At 46.5% G+C, this 24,269-nt stretch overlaps 1 protein-coding gene across 4 annotated transcripts in view; it reads right to left on the bottom strand.

Annotated features, from left to right (window-relative positions):
* CACNA1H (calcium voltage-gated channel subunit alpha1 H) overlaps positions 1-24,269 on the bottom strand; it is a 638,058-nt gene that overhangs the window by 73,325 nt on the left and 540,464 nt on the right. For all 4 annotated transcript variants that reach the window (XM_063934881.1, XM_063934879.1, XM_063934882.1 and 1 more), the window contains exon 25: positions 11,421-11,530. In XM_063934881.1, coding sequence (XP_063790951.1) covers positions 11,421-11,530 — 110 coding nt within the window. The remainder of the gene's footprint in view (positions 1-11,420; positions 11,531-24,269) is intronic.

Here is a 24,269-nt window from a genome sequence, read left to right as displayed (position 1 = left end):
CTCACTCCGCTACTGCTGCGCTCGGCATAGGTTACCATTCCCAATTGTAGTCCACGTGGATCGTAAAGTATGAAAAAGTTCCAAAAATTAGCAAAAAATTTGAAAAACTCATGTCGACCTTTTGTCATGTCAACCTAGTACATGTCGACCTAGAGTCCCTGTCGACCTAGAAACCACGTCGACCTACTTACTGTCAACCAATAGTGGTCGACCTAGACATTGTCGACCTAAGTCTTGTCGACCTAGAGACCGGATCCCATATATACTACGGTAATGCACAATCTGGGCCTTAATATATATACTACGGTAATGCACCAAGTGGGCACTAATATATATATCCTACGGTAATGCACCACGTGGGCACTAATATATATACTACGGTAATGCACTACATGGGCCCTAATATATATACTATGGTAATGCACCACGTGGGCACTAATACATATACTACGGCAGGGGTGGGGAAGCGGCCCGCGAAGCCGTTTGGTCCGGCCCACCAGCTTGTGTCGGTGAGACACGCTGCCGCTCAGTCCGGCGGCAGCGTGTCTCAGCTGTCAGAACAGGGAGGAGAGCGTGGCTGTCGAGTGGGAGCGGCGGCGTGTAGTACTTCAAACCAGCCGCCGGTCCGTGAGCCAATCAGAGCTCGCGAACCGGCAGCCAATCAGGAGCCGCGGCTGCCGGTCCGCGAGCTCTGATTGGCTCTCGAACCGGCGGCTGGTTTGAAGTACTACACGCCGCCGCTCCCACCCGACAGCCGCGCTCTCCTCCGTGTCCCACGGTAAGCAGCATGGAGGGGAGGGCATCTGTATACCTGGCACTGTGGGGGCATCTGTATACCTGGCACTGTGGGGGGCATTTGTATACCTGGCACTGTGGGGGCATCTGTATAACTGGCACTGTGAGGGGCATTTGTATACCTGGCACTGTGGGGGCATCTGTATACCTGGCACTGTGGGGACATCTGTATACCTGGCATTGTGGGGGGCATTTGTATACCTGGCACTGTGGGGGGGCATTTGTATACCTGGCACTGAGGGGGGCATTTGTATACCTGGCACTGTGGGGGGCATTTGTATACCTGGCACCGCACTATTGGGGGCATATGTGTATCACGTACCATTTTAACTGGCCACACCCATTTCTTGGGCGCGCACACACAGTACCTCTAAGGGGCAGGGTAATTTTTTAAGTTGAGAATTTTTGTATGGCCCCCGAAGGATTTTATAAATATCCAAATGGCCCTCAGTAGAAAAAAGGTTCCCCACCCCTGTACTACGGTAATGCACCACATGGGCCCTAATATATATACTACGGTAATGCACCACGTGGGCCCTAATATATATACTATGGTAATGCACCACGTGGGCACTAATATATATACTATGGTAATGCAGCACGTGGGCCCTAATATATATACTACAGTAATGCACCACATGGGCCCTAATATATATACTATGGTAATGCACCACGTGGGCACTAATATATATATTACGGTAATGCACCACGTGGGCACTAAAATATATATACTACGGTAATGCACCACATGGGCCCTAATATATATACTATGGTAATGCACCACGTAGGCCCTAATATATATTCTATGGTAATGCTGCACGTGGGCCCTAATATATATACTATGGTAATGTACCACGTGGGCCCTAATATATATATACTATGGTAATGCAGCACGTGGGCTCTAATATATATACTACGGTAATGCACCACGTAGGCCCTAATATATATACTATGGTAATGCACCACGTGGGCACTAATATATATACTATGGTAATGCAGCACGTCAGCCCTAATATATATACTACAGTAATGCACCACATGGGCCCTAATATATATACTATGGTAATGCACCACGTGGGCACTAATATATATATTACGGTAATGCACCACGTGGGCACTAATATATATACTACGGTAATGCACCACGTGGGCCCTAATATATATACTACGGTAATGCACCACGTGGGCACTAATATATATACTACGGTAATGCACCACGTGGGCCCTAATATATATACTACGGTAATGCACAACGTGGGCCCTAATATATATACCACGGTAATGCACCACGTGGGCCCTAATATATATACTACGGTAATGCACCACATGGGCACTAATATATATACTACGGTAACGCACAACGTGGGCCTGATATATATATATATACTGGGTGTGGAATGTTAGATAGACCAGACTTAGGTCGACAACTATTGGTCGACATTAAGTAGGTCGACATGGTTTCTAGGTCGACAGGGACTCTAGGTCGACGTGTACTAGGTACACATGAAAAAAGGTCGACATTGCGTTTTTTTAAACTTTTTTCGGTGTCATTTTCTTTGTAAAGTGACCGGGAACCCCAATTAGTGCACCGTGTCCTCTCGCATGGCTCGCAAGCTTCGGGCAAGGTGTCTCACTCCGCTACTGCTGCGCTCGGCATAGGTTACCATTCCCAATTGTAGTCCACGTGGATCGTAAAGTATGAAAAAGTTCTAAAAATTTGCACAAAATTTGAAAAACTCATGTCGACCTTTTGTCATGTCAACCTAGTACATGTCGACCTAGAGTCCCTGTCGACATAGAAACCACGTCGACCTACTTACTGTCAACCAATAGTGGTCGACCTAGACATTGTCGACCTAAGTCTTGTCGACCTAGAGACCGGATCCCATATATACTACGGTAATGCACAATCTGAGCCTTAATATATATACTACGGTAATGCACCAAGTGGGCACTAATATATATATCCTACGGTAATGCACCACGTGGGCACTAATATATATACTACGGTAATGCACCACATGGGCCCTAATATATATACTATGGTAATGCACCACGTGGGCACTAATACATATACTACGGTAATGCACCACATGGGCCCTAGTATATATACTACAGTAATGCACCACGTGGGCCCTAATATATATACTATGGTAATGCACCACGTGGGCACTAATATATATACTATGGTAATGCAGCACGTGGGCCCTAATATATATACTACAGTAATGCACCACATGGGCCCTAATATATATACTATGGTAATGCACCACGTGGGCACTAATATATATATTACGGTAATGCACCACGTGGGCACTAATATATATACTACGGTAATGCACCACATGGGCCCTAATATATATACTATGGTAATGCACCACGTAGGCCCTAATATATATTCTATGGTAATGCTGCACGTGGGCCCTAATATATATACTATGGTAATGTACCACGTGGGCCCTAATATATATACTATGGTAATGCAGCACGTGGGCTCTAATATATATACTACGGTAATGCACCACGTAGGCCCTAATATATATACTATGGTAATGCACCACGTGGGCACTAATATATATACTATGGTAATGCAGCACGTGGGCCCTAATATATATACTACAGTAATGCACCACATGGGCCCTAATATATATACTATGGTAATGCACCACGTGGGCACTAATATATATATTACGGTAATGCACCACGTGGGCACTAATATATATACTACGGTAATGCACCACATGGGCCCTAATATATATACTATGGTAATGCACCACGTGGGCACTAATACATATACTACGGTAATGCACCACATGGGCCCTAATATATATACTACAGTAATGCACCACGTGGGCCCTAATATATATACTATGGTAATGCACCACGTGGGCACTAATATATATACTATGGTAATGCAGCACGTGGGCCCTAATATATATACTACAGTAATGCATCACATGGGCCCTAATATATATACTATGGCAGTGGTTCTCAAACTCGGTCCTCAGGACCCCACACAGTGCATGTTTTGCAGGTAACCCAGCAGGTGCACAGGTGCATTAATTACTCACTGACACATTTTAAAAGGTACACAGGTGGAGCTAATTATGTCACTTGTGATTCTGTGAGGAGACCTGCAAAACATGCACTGTGTGGGGTCCTGAGGACCGAGTTTGAGAACCTGTGTACTATGGTAATGCACCACGTGGGCACTAATATATATATTACGGTAATGCACCACGTGGGCACTAATATATATACTACGGTAATGCACTACATGGGCCCTAATATATATACTATGGTAATGCACCACGTAGGCCCTAATATATATTCTATGGTAATGCTGCACGTGGGCCCTAATATATATACTATGGTAATGTACCACGTGGGCCCTAATATATATACTATGGTAATGCAGCACGTGGGCTCTAATATATATACTACGGTAATGCACCACGTAGGCCCTAATATATATACTATGGCAATGCACCACGTGGGCACTAATATATATACTATGGTAATGCAGCACGTGGGCCCTAATATATATACTACAGTAATGCACCACATGGGCCCTAATATATATACTATGGTAATGCACCACGTGGGCACTAATATATATATTACGGTAATGCACCACGTGGGCACTAATATATATACTACGGTAATGCACCACGTGGGCCTTAATATATATGCTACGGTAATGCACCACGTGGGCACTAATATATATACTACGGTAATGCACCACGTGGGCCCTAATATATATACTACGGTAATGCACAACGTGGGCCCTAATATATATACCACGGTAATGCACCACGTGGGCCCTATTATATACTACGGTAATGCACCACATGGGCACTAATATATATACTATGGTAATGCACCACGTGGGCACTAATATATATACTATGGTAATGCAGCACGTGGGCCCTAATATATATACTATAGTAATGCACCACATGGGCCCTAATATATATACTATGGTAATGCAGCACGTGGGCACTAATATATATATTACGGTAATGCACCACGTGGGCACTAATATATATACTACGGTAATGCACCACGTGGGTCCTAATATATATACTACGGTAATGCACCACGTGGGCACTAATATATATACTACGGTAATGCACCACGTGGACCCTAATATATATACTACGGTAATGCACAGCGTGGGCCCTAATATATATACCACGGTAATGCACCACGTGGGCCCTAATATATATACTACGGTAATGCACCACATGGGCACTAATATATATATTATGGTAATGCACCACGTGACCCCTAATATATATACTACGGTAATGCACCACATGGGCCCTAATATATATACTATAGTAATGCAGCACGTGGGCACTAATATAGATATTACAGTAATGCACCACGTGGGCACTAATATATATACTACAGTAATGCACCACGTGGGCACTAATATATATACTACAGTAATGCACCACGTGGGCCCTAATATATATACTACGGTAATGCACCACATGGGCACTAATATATATACTACAGTAATGCACCACGTGGGCACTAATATATATACTACAGTAATGCACCACGTGACCCCTAATATATATACTACGGTAATGCACCACATGGGCCCTAATATATATACTATAGTAATGCAGCACGTGGGCACTAATATAGATATTACAGTAATGCACCACGTGGGCACTAATATATATACTACAGTAATGCACCACGTGACCCCTAATATATATACTACGGTAATGCACCACATGGGCCCTAATATATATACTATAGTAATGCAGCACGTGGGCACTAATATAGATATTACAGTAATGCACCACGTGGGCACTAATATATATACTACAGTAATGCACCACGTGACCCCTAATATATATATTACAGTAATGCACCACATGGGCCCTAATATATATACTATAGTAATGCAGCACGTGGGCACTAATATAGATATTACAGTAATGCAGCACGTGGGCACTAATATAGATATTACAGTAATGCACCACGTGGGCACTAATATATATACTACAGTAATGCACCACGTGACCCCTAATATATATATTACAGTAATGCACCACATGGGCCCTAATATATATACTATAGTAATGCAGCACGTGGGCACTAATATAGATATTACAGTAATGCAGCACGTGGGCACTAATATAGATATTACAGTAATGCACCACGTGGGCACTAATATATATACTACAGTAATGCACCACGTGGGCCCTAATATATATACTACAGTAATGCACCACGTGGGCACTAATATATATACTACAGTAATGCACCACGTGGGCTTGTTTCCATCCTCATAGCCAAGCGGAAGCTACAGCCGAAAAGTTTTCTTTGTCAGTCTGATGTTTCCTGGACTCATCACAATATAGCGCAATGCACTGGAGCAGCAATGCTGTTTTCTGTGATACATCAGCATCTAGATTACATCTGGCTAATGCAGCGTAATGAGGAATGCTAATGTCTGATAGGTTGCTATACTTTTATTGCTGAATTGAATATTTGACAAAGGTTTATAAATAAATAACCATTAAGCATATACCCAACAGCACAGCAATGTAAATGTGTCAATGTTTGGTGCTAGCACATACAGCACTGTACATTATAGAGCTGCATAATATTCATACATGTAAGGCCACCTGTATGACAAGTTTACTGGTCCTTTAAATAGTTTATGTACTGTAAATGGCTCCTTTACTCTGTTAATTAGCGAGACAATTACTTACAGGTGTATGGATTGCCCCAATAATTGGTGATTACAGAGGGGAAATCAATACCTGGCTGCAGGAAGTCAGCAGGCTGTCCGCTACTATCAGGACAGAGTGACTAAATTAATCCTAATGAGCGTCAGTTTGACAACTTAGGCCAGTGCTTGATATGATAATGTATTTAGGACTCCAAGTGTTATAAAAGAAGATCAGCCGGCGATCCCGTCCTGTCCGAGGCTCTGGGATAAGCTTAGCAGACACATGTAAATTAGCTTTATATCAGTCTCTCGGCCCTTGCTGCGAGGAATTCTAATTAGCGCATCAGTTGTGCAGTGTCCTGACAGGGAAGATGTGGCTGAGATATCACACAGAGTCCTAAAGGCCACTTACGCATACTGTATAATGTCATTGCCTGGCTCTGGTAACATTAGGGGACAGACTGGCCCTGGGCCACGATCTCCAGCCTCCTACTCTGTAGTGTTGTGTGCCAAGCTTTGCCCACAGCATCACAGCTAAGGAAACTCTTGGGGAACTATTTATCAAGACTGGGCAAACACCAGGGAAGGTGAGAGATGCGCAGCTTTCGGGGTAAACTGGGTGTCAGTGGGGATGTGGTCCCGGAATTCCAAACGCCGACATCGCAAAGGTAAGTATCAAGGGTGAAAGTTAGGGTTAGGGTCCGGGGCGGGTTAGGGTTAGGCACTAGAGTGGGAGTTAGCTGTACCCGCCACCCCCCCCCCCCCCCCCCGAGTCTTAGCCGTAGCCGCCACCCCCTGTGACTTAGCCCTAGATGCCACCCCGACTATCTAAGTCCTAGCCGTCACCCCAGTCTGGTTAGGGTAGGAGGCAGGGAGGGGTAAGTGAATGACTCTGTCCCCTGTCAGCATTCTAAAGATGCTGGAGGGCAGGGGGTAATTCAATTGTTCCCGCTGTTCAGGCAATATCAGGGATTTTGTTTCACCTGCCTGGAGGCAGGAGAAACAAAATCCCAGATAAGTGCTGTTTTTTGCGGGCGTGATCACGAAAACATGGATTCGGCAACTTATCCTGGATCCTGAGTTTTTTGCACGGAAAGTGGTTAATTTTTCAGCGTAAAAAAAAGGGCATTAATTTAATTGGCTGAAAAAATCGGTCAAAAAAGGTTTCCAGATATTTTCCCCAAATTATTATTATTATTTTTAATGATTAAGTTGTGCATTTAATAGTTTTATAACGTTGATTCGCTATAATATTATTAACAAATCTGCATATTTGTTACAGGAAATATACTGAATCAGGTTTAACTAGCTATTATTTACATGATTTGATAATAAGAACAAAATCGTCAATTCTGGAGACATTTTTGGAAAAAATATTAGCCAGGTAAGTGGTTAAATAGGCTTCAAATGCAGAGTATGAGGACACTGGGATAATGTATCACCGGTAATACCCAAACTGGGCACTTGTAAATAGGGAGGAGACCTAGAATTGGTATTTCCTTCGAAGAAGGGGTTTATCTCCCTTTAATAAATCAGGGGTGCCTGCACATACAGCATTTTGTTTTACACAATGCAGTCATATTGTACAGTATGAGATTTTACAATGATCTCAAGCAGAGTGCACAGGAACATTCAAAAATGTCATCACCAAGTATTTGAGAACATTTGTTATTGGTATGGGGCAGGTTGTGAGTCACACACAAAGTGTCTCGTAGCTCGTACTAACCAACCTTCTATGTCTCCTCTCTGGGAAAGGAGATGCTGCTGGACACTTTGGGGGCGGGGCCGGGCTCTTTGTCATTAGGCCCCACCCCCACAATGTGGAAAAGCTGCAAGGAGGGGGAGGGGCTAAAATTATACATAAAAATAATCCCAGATAAGTGCTGCTGGCGTGCTTACTTTTGGGCTAATTGAGAAGCCCCAGGGGATCAATAAGGCCACAGTAAACAACCTCTGCTAATTGAATTAGCCCCTTACATCATTCAAATAGTACAGATCATCTGGGAAATAACCTTGTAATTACAATTCACAGAACCTTTGTTTCTGAGGAAGCCTCTAGATTCCAGGCAGATATAGGAACTTGTTTCCTCTTAGTAGCCGCATGCCTGGCCGAGCTGATCCTTAGATGTGATGCATTCACCGTCAGCCCACCAAATGCCCACCTAATGTAGACAGATACATCACCACAATAATACACACCCTGGTGTGCCATCAAAGTTAATTCAGAAGTCATGTCGTTGATTGGTAGGTTCTGATGTATCCATAAATACCTACATATGAATCACATAAGGCAGAACTAGCAGGATATAGGGACAGAGGTACAAGGACTGCCAGATTCCCCTCCAGTTTCTCTACAGTCCCTGACACTAGCAATGGCTTTGTCTTGTGCTTGCAGGCGACGATTGTGCAATCCCACAGAGTTCAATAACCCGTCCGTTACTCATCTCGCTGTAAAAACCTCAAGTATTTATTCACAACATTTAACATCTCAAGGTGCCTTTTACACCACGTGTGGTCAGCCTTGGCTCAGCACTGCAGTGTGACTGGCGCTCCATTGTGAATCCATTCAGGGCTGATCTGGCTAATAGAGAGGTTACTGACTCCTGGCCTCTTGCCCTGGCACAGGCCGCTCTAATGATATTTCTTTCTCAGCCTCACAAAGGACTGACAATAAACGGTTCCCTGGGAATTGAATGCACCAGTAAGAGGAACATAAAGGTGTCAGGATGTTATAGACAAGCTGCAGTAACATAAGGCGCAGATGCTGGATGCATCGTAATCTCTTTGAAAAACAGATAACACAAGCGATTTATGACACAGGGAAATTAGAGGAAACATTATTGCCAAGAGTACAGTATTTGCGCTATAAGCAGATCCGACCTGAGCCACTGAAATTGTGTTTTGTGACAGGGCGCAAATATATTTACCTGTTCTACCCACAGCACACAATGTAATATAGCTACTAGCTGCCACCTTTACAGGGGTGTAACCATCCAATTATATGGCTCGGCTGGGAGGGAGCATGGGACTTGTGGTCTCTCAGTGGAATGGGACTGAGCATGGGTGTTGTGTTATCTCAGTGGGATATGGGTGGGGTCATGGATCTTCTGGTCTCCAGTGGGAAGGTGTGGAGAATGGGTCTTCTGGTCTTTCAGTGGGATAGGGTGGAGGTTGGGTCTTATTGTCTCTCAGTGGAATGGGATAGAGCATGGGTCTTCTGGTATTTCAGTGGAATGGGATGGAGCATGGGTCTGGTGGTATCTCAGTGGGATGGAGGGGACATTGGTCTTCTGATGTCCAGTGAGATAGGGCTAGCATGAGTCTTATGGTCTGTTACAGTATTGGGATGGAGCATAGGTCTTCTGAGGACGTAGTTGCCATCCCGGTGGTCGGAATCCCAGCGGTCAGCATAAAGACGCCGGGATCCAGAACGCCAGAATGCTGGCAGGGGGCCTAGGGCTATTCCACGACACCCATACAGAGGGAATAGTACCTGTGGCGAGCACAGTGAGCCACCAAGCTAGCAGTGAGCCCACAAGGGGCTTTGTTGCGCTGGCCCCCCCTGCCGGCATTCTGGCAGCCGGGATCCTGGCGTCAGTATGCTGACCGCCGTGATCCTGCCCGCCAGGAACCCGTACCCAGCGCGTCTTGTGGCCTCTCAGTGGGATGGGGTGGGGGAACACTGGTGTGTCTATAATGGGTACAGGGTGTGTGGTGCACACAAGCTCATGGGTGAAGGGGAGCTCACACACTGCACACCCTGCACCTATATATTTACTGCTCTGTTTGCTCGAAGCTGGCTGCAGAAATCACCAGAAAAATGGCCAACATGACCATTTTCCCGATGATTGTGCATGTACAGTAGAGATGTCCCCCAGGAATAAGGTGTGGGTGCCATGTTCCTAGAGACCTGCACATGTAAAGTACACTCTGGCACAAAGCCAGATTTTCTGCATCGCCGAAGAGGAAAGGCACGTACATAGCCTGTATACCAGCCCCCTCATCTCTTAAACCGTCTCTGGTGGGAAAGCACATGTACAGTATGTGTATGGGAGAGCAAAATGAAGTAATGGGAAAGTAAGAGTATAGGAGAGCACATGTAAGGGTCTGGGTGTGCACATGTACGTATAAGGGGCACACATGTAAGTGTAAAGGGTCACATGTGTAAGTATGTAAGTGCACATGTAAGAGTATGGGAGAACACATATATGTAAAGGAACAGTCTGTCATGGGTAGGTGACATCTTCGGACACGCCTGTTATATTTTGCATCTATGTAAGCCGTGTCCTGATGATGGTGGTCATGGATCTTTACAAGGGTGTAAAAGCACATGAATTACTGCAATAAGAAAAATACATAAAACACATACAGTACTACCCTGCCCCCAAACACTAATAGCCTGGTCTGGTTACAGCTAGTGCACGGGGGCAAGCTACATGGGGTCCAACCACGGAGAGAGTCTGCAACTTGCAGCAAGCCTGTTTGGCCCCACTATAACAGGAACATGCCCACGGAAATCACTTTCCCTAGGGACATTCTAGCTTTAATAGCTCCTGGACTCAGAGCAATAGCAGCGCACTTTTGGGCCCAGAGGGTTTAGGTATCTGGGAGCCAGGCAATTGCTTAAAGGCATCCCACAAGTCAGAGATAGGTGCCACCAGGGCAAAAACGCTGCTGTGCCCTCCACGTTGGGCCCTGGGCAGCTGCACTGATCGCACACACTGTAAATTAGAGCTATACTGTAAATTAACGTTTTAAAACCAGTAGATTACTTGGTGGCACTACAAGTGTAAGCAAGACCAGACAGTCACTACCTGCAGGCATAACAACTGCCAGCATGCCTGTCAGTCAGAACACAAAGTGTTGTAGTTCTCGTACGGTGGCCCTGGGAGAGGACATCCTTTGCGCTGTAAACGCTGTACTATACCTGTCTTTAAAAAATCTTCTAAATCCAAACGCAACCAGCTTGAGAAGAGCCTCAAATACAAAGACGATGGTGAAGACGTAGTTGCAGTATTTCAGAGCCTCCTCCAGGGACTAGGAAAGGAGAGAACGTACGAGGATTAGGCACTTTCACATAAACACCATGCCGTCAGCTTTTGTTGAGATTAAACCCTTCCTCGAACCCCTGACCCCACTTATAAAAAGGATATCTGTAATCACACCAGAACTATTTCTTCTGTTCTCTTCCTTATTTGTTCTTGTCTGGCCAAAGACTTCAAAAACAATAATTGAGGCCAATATATTATGAGAAGCAGATGGATCGGTGTTAGTACGACATGAGAGGGCTGTAGGAATTCTACATGAGGAACGTGGGTGTGCAGGATGGGACGGGGAGGGGGGGGGGGGTCATAGACAGCTCCAGAACTTACTTAGTATTGTTGCTGCTTAGCGCCAAGAGATTTTCATTATGGGGCTCATGCTTAGTTGGATTTAAGCCATTCTGCGGTGCGTAAAATACATAAATTGGTTCTGTGCATGCCAGGAAAGCAGCCTGCACCTGTATATCAAGTGGCAGACGGTCCCCAGCGCTTCTGATTGGCTGATTGTGGATTTACCCTTGTATGATGTTTGCATTTTATACCAGGATTATGAACCGCTATCACCCTACATTAACAGCTGAGCGATTGGTGTCTGTGTGCCACAGTTCTGGTATGAATGGTCGACCATGTTAAGGTCCACATTGATTAGGTCGACCACTCTGATAGACATAGGCATGGTCAACGTGGACTAATAGTCGACACATGGAAATGGTTGACACGGGACATGTTGACACATGAAAAGGTCGACATGGATTTTGTAACTGTTTTTTGTGGAATTTTTTCGGCAACATGATCAGGAACCCCAATTAGTGTACCGCGTCCCCTTGCATGCGGGCAAGGTGCCTCGCTCCGCTACCGCTGCGCTCGGTACAGGTTACCGTTCCCAATCGTAATCCACGTGGATGGTATATTATGAAAAAGTAAAAAAAATGATTTTTATTTATTTAATTTAAAAAAGCCATGTCGACCTTTTCATATGTCGACCTGTTCTGTGTCAACCATTTTAATGTGTTGGTAGCGACCAGGGTTGAATACGGCTTCAGCCCGGGTTGCTGTGCGGTGTGAATGGGTCACTGGGTCGATGTGACCCGTTTCCTGTTCACACTGTATGGACGGACGGCACTTGGAAATCATTTGATCTCCAAGCGCCGTCTCTGAAAGCGCCACCACTGACGTAACCAACCCAGCCGGGCTGGGGATGCCAGTCTGAAAGAGGCGTGAGCAGGTCTGACCCAGGAAGCACCCGTGTACGGCTCCTGTGTGACCCGCGAAATACGGTCTGAAAGGGGTATTATTAATCTACAGTTATCATTCTACAACCGATTGTCAGGATTAGTTGGTACAGACACCAATAATTCACAGAGAGTGCGGCTTGGTTCTCCAGAAATCCGAATCCACCTGAATTTTGTAGATCCGAACCTTACCAAAACCCGGTCTGGATCCTCCGAGGAGATCCGATGTAATCCGAATACTAATTCGAATTTTCCTGCGGTTCAGAATTTGGATTTTAAATCTGAATTTCGGGTTTTGGATAACAAAAATTACCAGATTTTTGTTGGTTTTAGCGATTTTTATCAATGATTATCGATTTTTTTTAAAATCAGTTTTAAACCAAACCAAAATCTGAATCCAAACCAAAACATTTGAGGGTGGTTTTACCAAAACCAAAACACGATGATGAATTAGAACCAAAGCCAATGGGGTCCGCATACATCTCTCTACTAATTCATATTGGTGTACTTTCCTACCTCGCTTGTGGGAGATGGGGATGTGAGGAGAGAACACGAGCCATTGGGTGGAGCTTGGAAAAGATTTGTGTCATGAAGTGGGTGGAGCAATTGCATAGTCACGGCATACTTACCACCTTTTGGCACCTGGCCTACCAGAGATCAAGTGAGGGAGAGGACCAGGTGGGAGGAGCAAGGTGCCTCTATAATTGTATAATTACACCTCACCATTCCCGTCTACTTTAGAGGAGAAGTGGAGGCTGGAGGGTTCCCCACTATTCTGGGAGCTAGGAGATTCCCCCCAAACTCATGAGTGTCCCAGAAATTCTGGGAGACTGGGCAACTATGAGTCAAGCCCAACCCACCTCCACAACACTTAGTGGCAGTGTCTTCTAAAAGAAGACATCATCATCCCACCTTTGTGACGCAGTGAGGTGGTTGGGGATTTGGTGCCTCTGGAGTGTGTAGGGAAATGATACAATGGGGCAGATGTATGAAGCCTGGAGAAGTGATAAAGAAGTGATAAGTGGAAAGTGATAACGCACCAGCCAATCAGCTCCTAACTGTCATTTTTCAAACCTGTAATTATTGGCTGGTGCGTTATCACCTTCCACTTATCACTACTTTATCACTTCTCCAGGCTTAAAGCAGTGATAGGGGTATATGCAATTGCGGTCAAATTCCCGAAAATGTCGAAAAACGGGACATTTTCGACCAAAAAAAAAATTCGACAATGCAATTCAGTACTTTTCGTAAAAAAAAACGGACTTCCCAAATTTGACTTTTAGAAGTTCGACTTTTCTGCAATGGTACAAATGCGGCAATTCGACAAAAGTATATTCAATTGAAGTTTGTAAATTCGACAACAGTGCTTTTAGACAGTAAATTCGTCATTTTCAATCCGCCACACTTTGCTGGCGGAATCTAATAAAAACATTTAAAAACATGTTTTTTTTTGTGTTTTTTTTATTGGTAATAGCATATCTATTTATATTAGAAGGGATTAGGTACTTGGTTTGTCTATTTTGGAGGCACAAGTATTATTTATATATATTTTTTTTTTTTTATGGAATGTTAAAAATCAGGAAAAAAATTGCGTGGGGTACCCCCTCTTAAGCATAACCAGCCTCGGGCTCTTCGAGCCGGTCCTGGTTCTAAAAATCCGGGGGGGAAACTGACAGGGGATCCCCCGTATTTTTAAAACCAGCACCGGGCTCTGCGCCTGGTGCTGGTGCAAAAAATCCGGGGGACAAAAAGTGTAGGGGTCCCCCGTATTTTTTTTTAAAAATTCAATAGATTTTTATTGGGTTTTACATTGAGTTTTCATTTTAACATTGCCAATGGCAATACATAACAATCCTAACAATTACAAACTAAAATAAAAAAAACAATTAGAAAGCAACAAAATCAATTTAGTAATAGGCTTACGTTTGTGTATAGATGGCATATTAGGGCGTGCGAACACGTATCCCGATCAAAGTTATATAACAACCGAGCAGTGATGACCCAGTGTTCCTATAAGTTTTACACATATCGTATTCCACTGTGCCACGGTATTATCACACATTGGTACCCGGCCGGCCGCGGGCCATACATTCCAACGAACTCCCACTGAAGGCAACCCTAACTGCTAATTAAATAATTCTAGGGCTCAGCTGCACTTAACCGTGAACTAAAATATCGAGAACTCATCCACCTTCCCCATATAGCAACAAAATTTTTTTCCGCATTCCTGGCTAGATATACAAATTTTTCATGCGTAACAGAGGTGTTAACCAGAGAGACCCAGGATTGTGGGGTTGGGGCTTCATTAGCCAACCACAGTCTGGCTATGCATACCTTGGCCAAAGCACAGAGGTTCACAATATAGCGTCGACTGAGCGGATCCAGAACCTCCTCATCCAGGAGATAGGTGTAAGTACTGAAGAGGGGATACCTGTATCAACTATAGCACGCATAACCTCCTCCCAAAAAACCGTCACCAAGGGACATAGCCAGATCATATGCCAAAAGTCTGCTCCCAGACAACCACATTTGGGACATTTTGAGCTATGGGATCCCCCTATACGTGACAGCCTCACTGGGGTCATATATACCCTATGTAGCACGTACAACTGAATTTGCTGATATCGGACAGATGAAGTTGAAAGCCGGCACGATCCCAGAGCACCCTCCCATATGTCATCCGATAATGGACCCAGATCCGACTCCCACTTAGTCCTAAGGGAGATAAGGGGGTCTATATGGTGCATTTGAAGTAAACGGACGTATATTTTGGAAACTAAATGTCCGGGTCCCACCGTCTGCAACAGTAATTTAACCGGGGAATCAGTAAGCGCCGGAGGGCCATCAGGGAATTGGGCAAACATAGCATGTCGCAATTGAAGGAAGCGAAAAAAATATGCAGAGGGGACATTAAATTCATGTTGAAGCTGTTGAAAGGATCTAAAAAACCCGTCAGTATATAAGTGTCCCAGCGAGACTACTCCCCATGGTTCCCACACCCCCCTGATTTGAAGCTGACACAGCTCGGGCAATCCATATTTGTTGTCCAGTGGAGTGTCAGGGTCAATACCCTGGCCTTGCAGTATTAAGTGCACCAACTGCCAAATAGTAATATATTGTTTTATGAGTGGAAGTGCCGACATTTTGACGCTTCCACAGAGAAGCAATCTCAATGGGGAACCACCTGGGTATTCCTGCATTACCAACTGCGAATGCAGACTCGATATGTCAGAATCATTAACCCATTCCCAGAGGTGTGCTAATTGTGCTGCAAAGTAATAAAAACGAAAGTTGGGAAGAGCCAATCCCCCCGAAGTTTTTAACCTGGTCAAAGTATTAAGCTTCAACCGTACCCGTTTACTAGCCCAGACCAAGGAAGATAATAAACCATCAATTCGTTTGAAAGTCCTCTGAGGGATATATACAGGGGATTGTTGTAGAATGTACAGGAGTTTGGGCTGAAAGACCATTTTCACCATGTTAACCCTCCCCGTGACTGTCAGGGGCAATTTCCCTCAGACCTTCACTTTATTGCGAAGATAAGCTATTTGCGGTGCGACATTGAGGGAGGTAAATTTATGAGGGTCATTAAATACCCAAATGCCTAGATACTTAAAGGAGTTCACCCATCTTAACGGGAGAGCAAGCAATGGGGAGGTAGGAACCACGCCCTGAAGTGGGATAATGGAGGATTTCTCCCAATTAATCAGGAGCCCAGAGTAACACCCGAATGTATTAATAATTTCTAAAATCCTAGGCATAGACTCAGCATAGCGATCCACAAATAGCAGGATATCATCGGCATATAGAGCTATCTTCTCCTCCCTGGTGCCCACTTTAAAACCAAAAATCTCAGGGTTCGCCCGCAGTAGGCATGCAAGGGGTTCAATGGCCATAGCAAACAGGGTAGGGGACAGTGGGCACCCCTGACGCGTACCTCTAGACAAAGGGAAGGAGTGTGATACAAAACCATTCACCGCCACTCTGGCCAGGGGAGAGGAATACATCAACCGAACAAATTTAATAAAGTTAGGGCCTATACCAAACTTTCGCATGATGCTCCATAGGTATTCCCACTCCACAGAATCAAAGGCCTTAGCGGCGTCCAATGATACAACTATGGATGAGGATGCCTCACGGGGGATCTGTAGCTGGGTAAATAAACGTCTGAGATTAATGGATGTTGGTTTGTTGGGCATAAACCCCATCTGGTCGGGGTGTATAATATGCGTGATGACCCGATTTAGTCTACATGCCAGGATTTTGGCCAGAATTTTAATGTCGGTCGGCAGAAGGGAAATAGGTCGATAGGAATCAACCTTCCTATGATCCTTGTCTGGCTTCGGGAGGACAATAATCAATGCCTCCGCCATAGATAATGGGAGAGATTCCTGTGTAAATATTTGGTTATATAACTCAAGTAATTGGGGGACAAAAAAATCTAAATGATGTTTATAGAGCTCAGACGGTATGCCGTCTAGTCCCGAAGCCTTCCCATTGGGAGCAGCATTGATAGCAGCCACAATCTCCTCTGGCGAAATAGGTGCCTCGAGGAAGTCATGTGCCTCACAAGTCAGCAAGGGGATCTGTATAGTCTGTAAATATTCATCTAATTGCATCGGGGTACAATCTAATTTAGAGCTGTATAATTGCCTATAATAGGTCACAAATTCCGATGCTATCTGTGGAGTCTGCAATATAGTGGTACCATCTGAGGCCTCAATTTCAACCACGGTGGTAGAAGATCTCTCTCCCTGTGCCAGAGCGGCTAAATACGACCCCGGTCTATCCCCAGAAGCATAAAAGGCATGAGAGGAGAAGAGGAGTCTATGCTGAGTCTTTTCCATGAAATATTCCCTCCACTCCCCTTGGGCTGACAACCATGCAGTCTTGGAACTATCCAAACAATCCTGTAAATATTGTGCTTCTGCAGCAACACTTAGGGTCTCCAGTTCGGACTCCCGGTGCCTAAAAAAGGATTTTAAATTAGCCACTCGTTTAATTAAGGTTCCCCGCAAAAAGGCCTTAAACGCATCCCATAGATTAGAGATAGATTGCCCAGCCTTGTTTAACTCAAAAAATTCCCGCCATGCAGCCACCAAATCCGAGCCATCTCCCATATGTACAAGCCAAAACGGATTAAACTTCCACACAGCCTGGCCTCCAGAGCAACCAAACTCCAAGACCAGCGTTAAAGGAGAATGATCCGATATACCTCTAGTCTCATATCTGCTATCCCGAACCTTAGGAATCAAATCGCTCGATAGAAGGGCCAGGTCAATCCTAGAGAACGAGGAGTGGGAGTGTGAAAAGCATGAATATTGTTTAACTGATGGATGTCTCAGTCTCCAGGGATCGACCAGGCCCAGCCCCGAGACAACTTCAGCAAAGCCGTTCCTGCCGGAATGTGGACCCGAGGGAGTAGCAGAGAATCTATCCATTGCTATATCTAACACATTATTGAAATCCCCCAGACATACCACAGGTGTTCCCGGGGACAAGGCCATAAATCCTGCAGCTTTTTTCAGGACTTCGGAGGAGTACGGGGGAGGCACATATATGGCTAATAAAAGCATAGGGTTGCAATGAATTCTACACTTTAAAAACACATATCTCCCCGATGGGTCTGATTGTACTAAGTCCAGCACAAAGGGAACAGTCCTTTTTACAAGGATAGAGACCCCCCTAGAGGCAGAAGTGTGTGTAGAGTGGAATGCCCAACCTACCCAAGGTCTCTTAATGGCAAGGGTCCTACTGCCCACCAGGTGAGTTTCCATAAGACATACCACGTCAGCGGTGTACTGTTTGATTTGTCGAAGTACAAGAGATCGTTTAATCTTGTCGTTAAGTCCCCGCACATTCCATGACAGCACCCTAAGGCCAGCCATGAGGAGTCGCCACAATGAGAATATGGGCCAGATCCACCCTCGCGGTGCAGAATTACCAGGCACCACCGCTTAGTGAATAGATTCGTAAGCCACTCGTACACAAACTCCATACATCTATACAAAAAATAACCAAAACCTTTAACTTCCCCTCTCCCCCCGCCCTGTACACTACTCCCAACCTGCAGCATACCTGGATCCCTAAACAGAACACTGACTCAAACCCAAAGCACACAACGAGCTATATTCTGGGTGGAGCCAAGAATCTAATGGCCCTGAGAAAAGAGAAAACCAAACACAAACAAAAACACTCTCAGCCATTAAACAAAATCACCCCTAAAAGACAGAAAAAAAGGGGGCGAAACATATAAAGTCTCCCCCCGGGACTTAAAAACAGAATACTATCGGATATTTGTGGACCATAGATACATCCCCCCCCCAGCCCCCCCAACCCCCGCAACCCAGCAGTAGAATTATAATTGGCCTATATGAGACGAAAAATCAGGCAAAATATTATCCCCCCCCCTCCACCCCCACATCCCCAAAGAGCAATATATAGATAATTAAACATTGCCTCATCCTGCAGCCCCCCAGCAAATATACACCGAAGCATATCCTGCACAGGAAATCACATGCAACTATAGTCACAGGGATAAATCAGGGATCAGCAAGAGCTCGTCTCGCCGGGAAGCGTCTATCCAGCCATATCGATGCCTCTCGAGGTGTCGCAAAAAATTTTGTTTCACCATCTGCCACCACTCGCAGTCTCGATGGAAAGAGCATAGCGTATGGCAAGTCGAGTTCACGGAGTCTTCTCTTAACAGGTAGAAATTGGGCCCTGTCTTTCTGCACCTCCACCGCGAAATCCGGGAAGACCGATATTGGCGACCCGTTCCATTTTAAAGGGCCTTTCATGCGGGCAAGTTTCAGAATAGTGTCCCGGTCACGGAAGTGGAGGAACTTGGCGATGAAGGTACGGGGTGGAGCCCCCGGAGGTAATGGGCGCATCGGGACTCTATGAGCTCGTTCTATTGTGAAATGAGGCGAGAATTCTTCGGACCCGAATGCATTCCGAAGCCATTTTTCTAGAAATTCTTCTGGTAATGAGCCTTCCTCTTTCTCGGGCAGGCCAATGAAGCGGACATTATTGCGCCGTAAGCGTCCCTCCATATCTGTCAGTTTTTTGCGCACCTCAGTCATCTGAGACTCCAAAGCATCAGTACGCCGTCCCAACGGGGTGACAGTGTCCTCGACATTGGAGATACGGGTTTCGGCCTCACCCACCCTCTCCCTCACCCGCTGAAGGTCCTGATGGATGATGGAGAGGTCAGACTGCACCTGCCCAATTTTATCAGCCAAGCGGGCCTCGCTAGCAGTCACGGCATCTAACACTCTCTGTAATGCAGCATCGGGCGGTTCAGACGAAGCCGTGCTGTGTGTAGGAGATGGGGGCGACGTCTCAGATTGTGTAGTCTCCCTCCTCTGCTGTTGAGGACCGGGATTGCGGACATATTTCTCCATTGCGCCCGCCGCCGCACTCTGTTGGCGGCCTTTCACCATTTTGGATAACACAATGCCGCCGCTCCCAGCCAGTTATATATCAAAGCAATGTAGGCAAAGAGAGGAGGCGCAGGCACCAGCACACTGTGAGAGGGCCAGGAGGTGCGGGAAGAATATATATATATATAGAAGGACCAGCGTTCTTAGGTGTGTCGCTAAATGTCGGCACAGCGGGTTTGGAGAGTGCTGCGGGTCAAAACAGAGGATAAGGCAACTTCCCCTTGAGCGGTCGCTATCCCTTTAAGGCACAGTGAGGCAGGTCCCTTAATAATCCTGGGCTTGGCAGGGGAGCTCAGGTCCTGTAGCAATATTTATACTGGCAGGGCATCCACTTTACTGCATCCAGGATAGGAGAGGGGGGAGAGAGGGTGACACTCCCAGCACAGGTTCCCAGCAGGGGCACCCCCCGCAGCAGGAGACAAATCCCCGTACCTCCGGCGTGGGCAGCGTCCGTATATGCAGCAGCAGGGGCCCAGGGAGCGGTCCGCGGGTCAGCGCGGTCAGGCACCACAGGGCGGGCAGAGTATCACTCAGAGGCCGCCCCAGGAGTCCGCACCGCTGGACGGAGCGGTGTGCTGTGTGTCCACGTAGCCGTCTGCAGCGGCCGCGTTAGCGGCGGTCGGAGATGACGGAGCCGAACTTCCGGGTGGATGGGGAGCGCGGGCCCGCGGCGTCCCCAGCAGGTTCAGGCCTCGTCCGGCCACACTCAGGACGGCTCGCAAAACGGTCGGGGAGAGCAGCAGCAAACGGTCCAGGGCACTCCAGGGGGGGCACCAGTCATTCACCTGGCCCCAGGACGCAGGTCAGTCCCAGGGGGATCCACAGGATGGGTTTTCAGGATGTATTGGCTGGAGAGCTGCACGTTGTGTGTGCTACTCCATGCCCGTCCTGGCCACGCCCCAGTCCCCCGTATTTTTTACACCAGCATCGGGCTCCACTAGCTGGACAGATAATGCCACAGCCGGGGGTCACTTTTATACAGCGCCCTGCGGTGGTGGCATTAAATACCCAACTAGTCACCCCTGGCCGGGGTACCCTGGGGGAGTGGGGACCCCTTCAATCAAGGGGTCCCCCCCAGCCACCCAAGAGCCAGGGGTGAAGCCCGAGGCTGTCCCCCCCATCCAAGGGCTGCGGATGGGGGGCTGATAGCCTTGAGAAAATTGAAAGAATATTGTTTTTTGCAGTAGTACTACAAGTCCCAGCAAGCCTCCCCCGCAAGCTGGTACTTGGAGAACCACAAGTTCCAGCATGCGGGAGAAAAACGGGCCCGCTGGTACCTGTAGTTCTACTGGAAAAAAAATACCCAAATAAAAACAGGACACGCACACCGTGAGAGTAAAACTTTATTTCACACATGTCGACACACACATACTTACCTATGTTCACACGCCGACCTCTGTCCACTTGTCCAAGTAGAATCCACGGTGTACCTGTGAATAAAATTATACTCACCTCAATCCAGTGTCCGGATCTTTTAAAATAATCCTCGTACTTGGCAAAACAACAAAACGAACACCCGGACCAGCCGGACTGAAAGGGGTCCCATGTTTACACATGGGACCCCTTTCCCCGAATACAGATACCCCCCGTGACTGCTGTCACAGAAAGGTCCCTTAAGCCAATCAGGAAGCGCTACTTCGTGGCACTCTCCTGATTGGCTGTATGCGCGTCTCCTGGCAGACAGCGCATCGCACAGCTCCCTCCATTAGTTTCAATGGTGGGAACTTTGCGGTCAGCGGTGGGGTTACCCGCGGTCAGCCGCTGACCGCGGGTGACCTCACCGCTGATCGCAAAGTTCCCACCATTGAATATAATGGAGAGGCTTTGCGATGCGCTGTCTGACAGCTCAGACGCGCATAGCCAATCAGCAGAGTGCCACGACGTTGCGCTCGCTGATTGGCTGAAGGGACCTTTCTGTGACAGCAGTCACGGGGGGGTCTCTGCATTCGGGGAAAGGGGTCCCATGTGTAAACATGGGACCCCTTTCAGTCCGTTTGGTCCGGGTGTTCGTTTTGTTGTTTTGCCAAGTACGAGGATTATTTTAAAAGATCCGGACACTGGATTGAGGTGAGTATAATTTTATTCACAGGTACACCGTGGATTCTACTTGGACAAGTGGACAGAGGTCGGCGTGTGAACATAGGTAAGTATGTGTGTGTCGACATGTGTGAAATAAAGTTTTACTCTCACGGTGTGCGTGTCCTGTTTTTATTTGGATATTTTTTTCCCAGTAGAACTACAGGTACCAGCGGGCCCGTTTTTCTCCCGCATGCTGGTACTTGTGGTTCTCCAAGTACCAGCTTGCGGGGGAGGCTTGTAGTACTACTGGAAAAGACAATATTCTTTCAATTTTCTCAAGGCTATCAGCCCCCCATCCGCAGCCCTTGGATGGGGGGGACAGCCTCGGGCTTCACCCCTGGCCCTTGGGTGGCTGGGGGGGGGGGCCCCGGCCAGTGGTGACTAGTTGGATATTTAATGCCACGGCCGCAGGGCGCTGTTTAAAAATGACCCCCGGCTGTGGCATTATCTGTCCAGCTAGTGGAGCCCGATGCTGGTGTAAAAAATACGGGGGACCCCTACTCTTTTTGTCCCCCGTATTTTTTGCACCAGCACCAGGCGCAGAGCCCAGTGCTGGTTTTAAAAATACGGGGGATCCCCTGTCAGTTTTTTCCCTGGATTTTTAGAACCAGGACCGGCTCGAAGAGCCCGAGGCTGGTTATGCTATGGAGGGGGGACCCCACACATTTTTTTTTCCGGGTTTTTTCCCGTTTTAAAAAAATCTAATCAAAATCCGTCAAATCAGCCGTTTTTCGACAGCGGGACTGTCGAATCCGTTTTTTATTGAATATGTTGAATTCCGGCACCCACTTGCCGGAATTCGATGGTCGAATTGTTTCGAATTAAAAAACGGGGCGAAAAATTGCCGCGATTCGCAGGTAATTGCATATACCCCATAAGCGCTTAATGTAACGCACTGCAGCATACTACTGGACATTAGGGAAAATAGCAAAATGCTCATTTATGTTTTTTGCCCTAGTTTGCAGTGCTCGCCCAGGAGTCACAAAAGCAAACGCTGACTACAACGGAGCTGAAATCTGCTTTAGTCACATTATTTCAGTGCTGCCTGTGGATCAGAGGAAGACATGGCCACAACCCCTGGAAAGGAGGAAGCATTGGCCCTCATTCCGAGTTGATCGGTCGCAAGGCGAATTTTGCAGAGTTACACACGCTAAGCCGCCGCCTACTGGGAGTGTATCTTAGCATCTTAAAATTGCGACCGATGTATTCGCAATATTGCGATCACAAACTACTTAGCAGTTTTAGAGTAGCTCCACACTTACTCTGCCTGTGCGATCAGTTCAGTGCTTGTCGTTCCTGGTTTGACGTCACAAACACACCCAGCGTTCGCCCAACCACTCCCCCGTTTCTCCGGCCACTCCTGCGTTTTTCCCGGAAACGGTAGCGTTTTCAGCCACACGCCCATAAAACGCCGTGTTTCCGCCCAGTAACACCCATTTCCTGTCAATCACATTACGATCGCCGGAGCGATGAAAAAGCCGTGAGTAAAAATACTATCTTCATAGCAAAGATACTTGGCGCAGTCGCAGTGCGATTATTGCGCATGCGCACTAAGCGGAATTTCACTGCGATGCGATGAAAAATACAGAGCGAACGACTCGGAATGAGGGCCATTGTGCAGTATCCATAATGTAGCAGTGCGTTATTACTAGTGTGTTTGTGTAGTCTTTACAGCAAAACGTGCCGTTGTGTATTTTATTTGGTACTCTGTGTAGTAACAAACCTTTCGGAGCAGCAAACGCTGGTTTTATAATAAATGTCCCTCAATCCCTCTTGTTCCAGGCTCTCTGCAGGCAGAGTAGCCTATAGTGTAATGCAGGGTCGGACTGGCCCACAGGGGTACCAGGGAAACCACTGATAGGCCCCACTGCCTTAGGGCCCACTCCTTCCTCTAGGGATCAGGTTCCAGACTGTGCACTTGTATTATACATGGTAGATATGTTGCATTACACTGCACTAAACTATTGCATATTTCATG

This window comes from Pseudophryne corroboree, chromosome 7, assembly GCF_028390025.1.
Source record: "Pseudophryne corroboree isolate aPseCor3 chromosome 7, aPseCor3.hap2, whole genome shotgun sequence".
NCBI lineage: Eukaryota > Metazoa > Chordata > Amphibia > Anura > Myobatrachidae > Pseudophryne > Pseudophryne corroboree.
The sequence above is the reverse complement of the archived record's forward strand: the minus strand, read 5'-3'. Positions and strand labels throughout refer to the sequence as shown.